At 41.0% G+C, this 2449-nt stretch overlaps 1 protein-coding gene across 1 annotated transcript; it reads right to left on the bottom strand.

The window, feature by feature from the left end:
• Positions 1 to 1495: 1495 nt before the first annotated feature.
• On the bottom strand, positions 1496 to 2449 carry LOC101622334 (olfactory receptor 5B12-like). Its single transcript, XM_004683439.1, has one exon. The coding sequence runs from the start codon at positions 2447 to 2449 to the stop codon at positions 1496 to 1498; it is 954 nt and encodes a 317-aa protein (XP_004683496.1).

The raw sequence follows: 2449 nt of genomic DNA, 5'->3' as shown, positions 1-2449 counted from the left end.
TTTAGAAGTGCATGTAAAAACATTAAAAAACAATGGGTGTAGTCATGAATTGAGATGCCAAAGTGCTACAAAGAAGAAAAGTGGACAGAAAACATTCATTTTCTTCCTGAAATAAGAATTGAACATATGTCTCAAAAGCATTTTAGACACAGAATAGGAAGAAACCAGTAAAGAGTTCAGTAAACATCCAAGCTGAAAAATGAAGCAAAATGCAGACAGAAATTGAAGAGCATAAGAGACACAAAGAGCCCAGTGAAAAGGTTGGGCGTTTGTGTCTCAGTGACTGAAAAAGGAAAGGAGAAAGCTAATATGGCAGAAACAATATTTAAACAATCTGCCAGGATTTTTTCCAAAACAAAAGAGAAAACATAAGTGGTTGCCTTTTGACAACAAATTTATTATCTTATAAATTTATCTTATAAATTTATCTTAGAAGATTGAGATGGATCCTGCTGGGTCACAACCAGGACGATGGCAGGGCTCTGTGTACTGTGGTCTAGGAGAGAGAGAATGTCCTTATCTTTTCCAGCTTCTACATGCTCCCTGCATCCTTGATTCATTGAATGTCCCCCCCACCCCTGATCCTCTATAACCCTCAATTCTGATGCCACAGCAAAACACATGGAAGAACATCTATAAATCTCTCATGCACCTTCACCCTAGTGTCTTATGTTCGGGAAATGGTGGTGGAAAACTCTACCGGAACTACATCTGAGGAAAGAAAGCAAACATTGTAAGGAAAAGTAAATGGGATTATTATAACAAAGTAAAATAAATCTTTCGCAATGCTTTGGTTTAGACTTGGCATCAGGGCAATGCTTGCTTCAGTTAAGTCAGAAAGTGTTCTCTCCTATGATTTCAGAAAAATTTCATATTAATTTTTCTCTCCTGAGTAACAGATCAGTCCTTTTATTTTCATATGATCAGCAGTGTCCTCTATGGAGAAGTGTCTAGGGCTTCTGTCTGTCCGTGTCTCTGTCAGATGAGTGTGTTCTAATAGTGTCAAGCTCATTTTGTGGGAATGACATTTTAAAATAAAAGTCAACATGTGAGGAATTGGTCATTCAAAGAAATAAATTTTAGACTCAAATAATACATTCCTTTCTTTCAAAGTAGCTCTATCATTGTTATCACAGCTCTGAGGGATTCCTAGAGTGATATATATCAAAATAGGAAAGTTAGGTTGGATGAAAAAATTATTAAAGTCAAGTTAGACTGAACTGTAACTTGAGCCTAAGCGGTGGCCTGAGATCACAGATGAAGGAAAGAACATGAAATATGTCCCAGCATGAGGCGTGAAAACAAGAGCCCATCCTTACTTTAAAAGCAAATGGTTGATTCTCGCTCAAGCTGTTATTCCTAGTTGTCAAGAAATGTTTTCTAGATGTAAAAAAAAAGAAGCAGAGGGAAGTGGTTTAAGATGTTATATATTGTTGATCAAGAAGTCAGCATTTCCCTGGTTATATCTAAATTGCATGGTGACTTATTGTTGAGTCTATACATGAATAAATATGAGCCCCATGGAAGACTTGGCCTTTCCCACAGTTCTCTTAAAGGCGCTCTTAACCTCTTTGTTCCTCAGGCTGTAGACCAGTGGGTTCAGCATGGGGATGACTATGGCATAGAACATAGAGGCCAGTTTGTCACTGCCCATGGAGTGGCTGGCGTTTGACTCTAAGTACATGAAGATGCCTGTCCCGTAGAAGATGGAGATGGCGGTGAGATGGGACGCACAGGTGGAGAAGGCCTTCCTATGACCTTCCGAGGAGTGCATCCTCAGAACGGTGACAAATATAAACAGGTAGGAGACCACAATGACCACATTAGAAATCAGAACATTGATGCCCACAAAAATAAATAAAACCCACTCACTTCTGTGGATGTCTGAGCAGGACAAAGCCAGCACTGGAGGACCGTCACAGAAAAAGTGATTAATCACATTGGATCTACAATAAGACAGGCTGAATATGTTCCAGATGTGGACAGAGGCATCCATGAAGCCAAAGGCATAGCAGCCTATTATCAGACACTCGCACACACCTGTGGTCATGATGGTGGCATAATGCAGGGGTTTGCACACGGCTGCATAGCGGTCAAAGGCCATTACTGCCAACAGGAAAGTCTCTACAGTGAGAAAGACTGCAAAAAAGAACAGCTGAGCAGCACATGCATTGTAGGAAATGACGTTGCTTCCAGTAAGGAGCTGGGCCATCACTTTGGGAGTGACAGCTGTGGAGTAACCTAAGTCTGCCAGGGACAGGTTACTGAGGAAGAAGTACATGGGCGTGTGGAGACGGGAGTCCACGAGGATCAACACGATCATCCCCATGTTCCCAATCAACGTGATGAGATAGATGAGCATGAATATGAAGAAGAGTGGGATCTGCAGGTCTGGGTCATCAGTTATCCCCACAAAAATGAATTCAGTCACCCTTGTACTGTTCTCCAT

Source organism: Condylura cristata, unplaced genomic scaffold (genome assembly GCF_000260355.1).
Source record: "Condylura cristata isolate star-nosed mole 26May11 unplaced genomic scaffold, ConCri1.0 scaffold00015, whole genome shotgun sequence".
In the NCBI taxonomy this organism is placed as follows: domain Eukaryota; kingdom Metazoa; phylum Chordata; class Mammalia; order Eulipotyphla; family Talpidae; genus Condylura; species Condylura cristata.
The sequence above is the reverse complement of the archived record's forward strand: the minus strand, read 5'-3'. Positions and strand labels throughout refer to the sequence as shown.

Excerpts from the sequence above, each read along its gene's own strand:
- LOC101622334 (XM_004683439.1), bottom strand. The coding sequence starts at position 2,449 with ATGGAGAACAGTACAAGGGTGACTGAATTCATTTTTGTGGGGATAACT.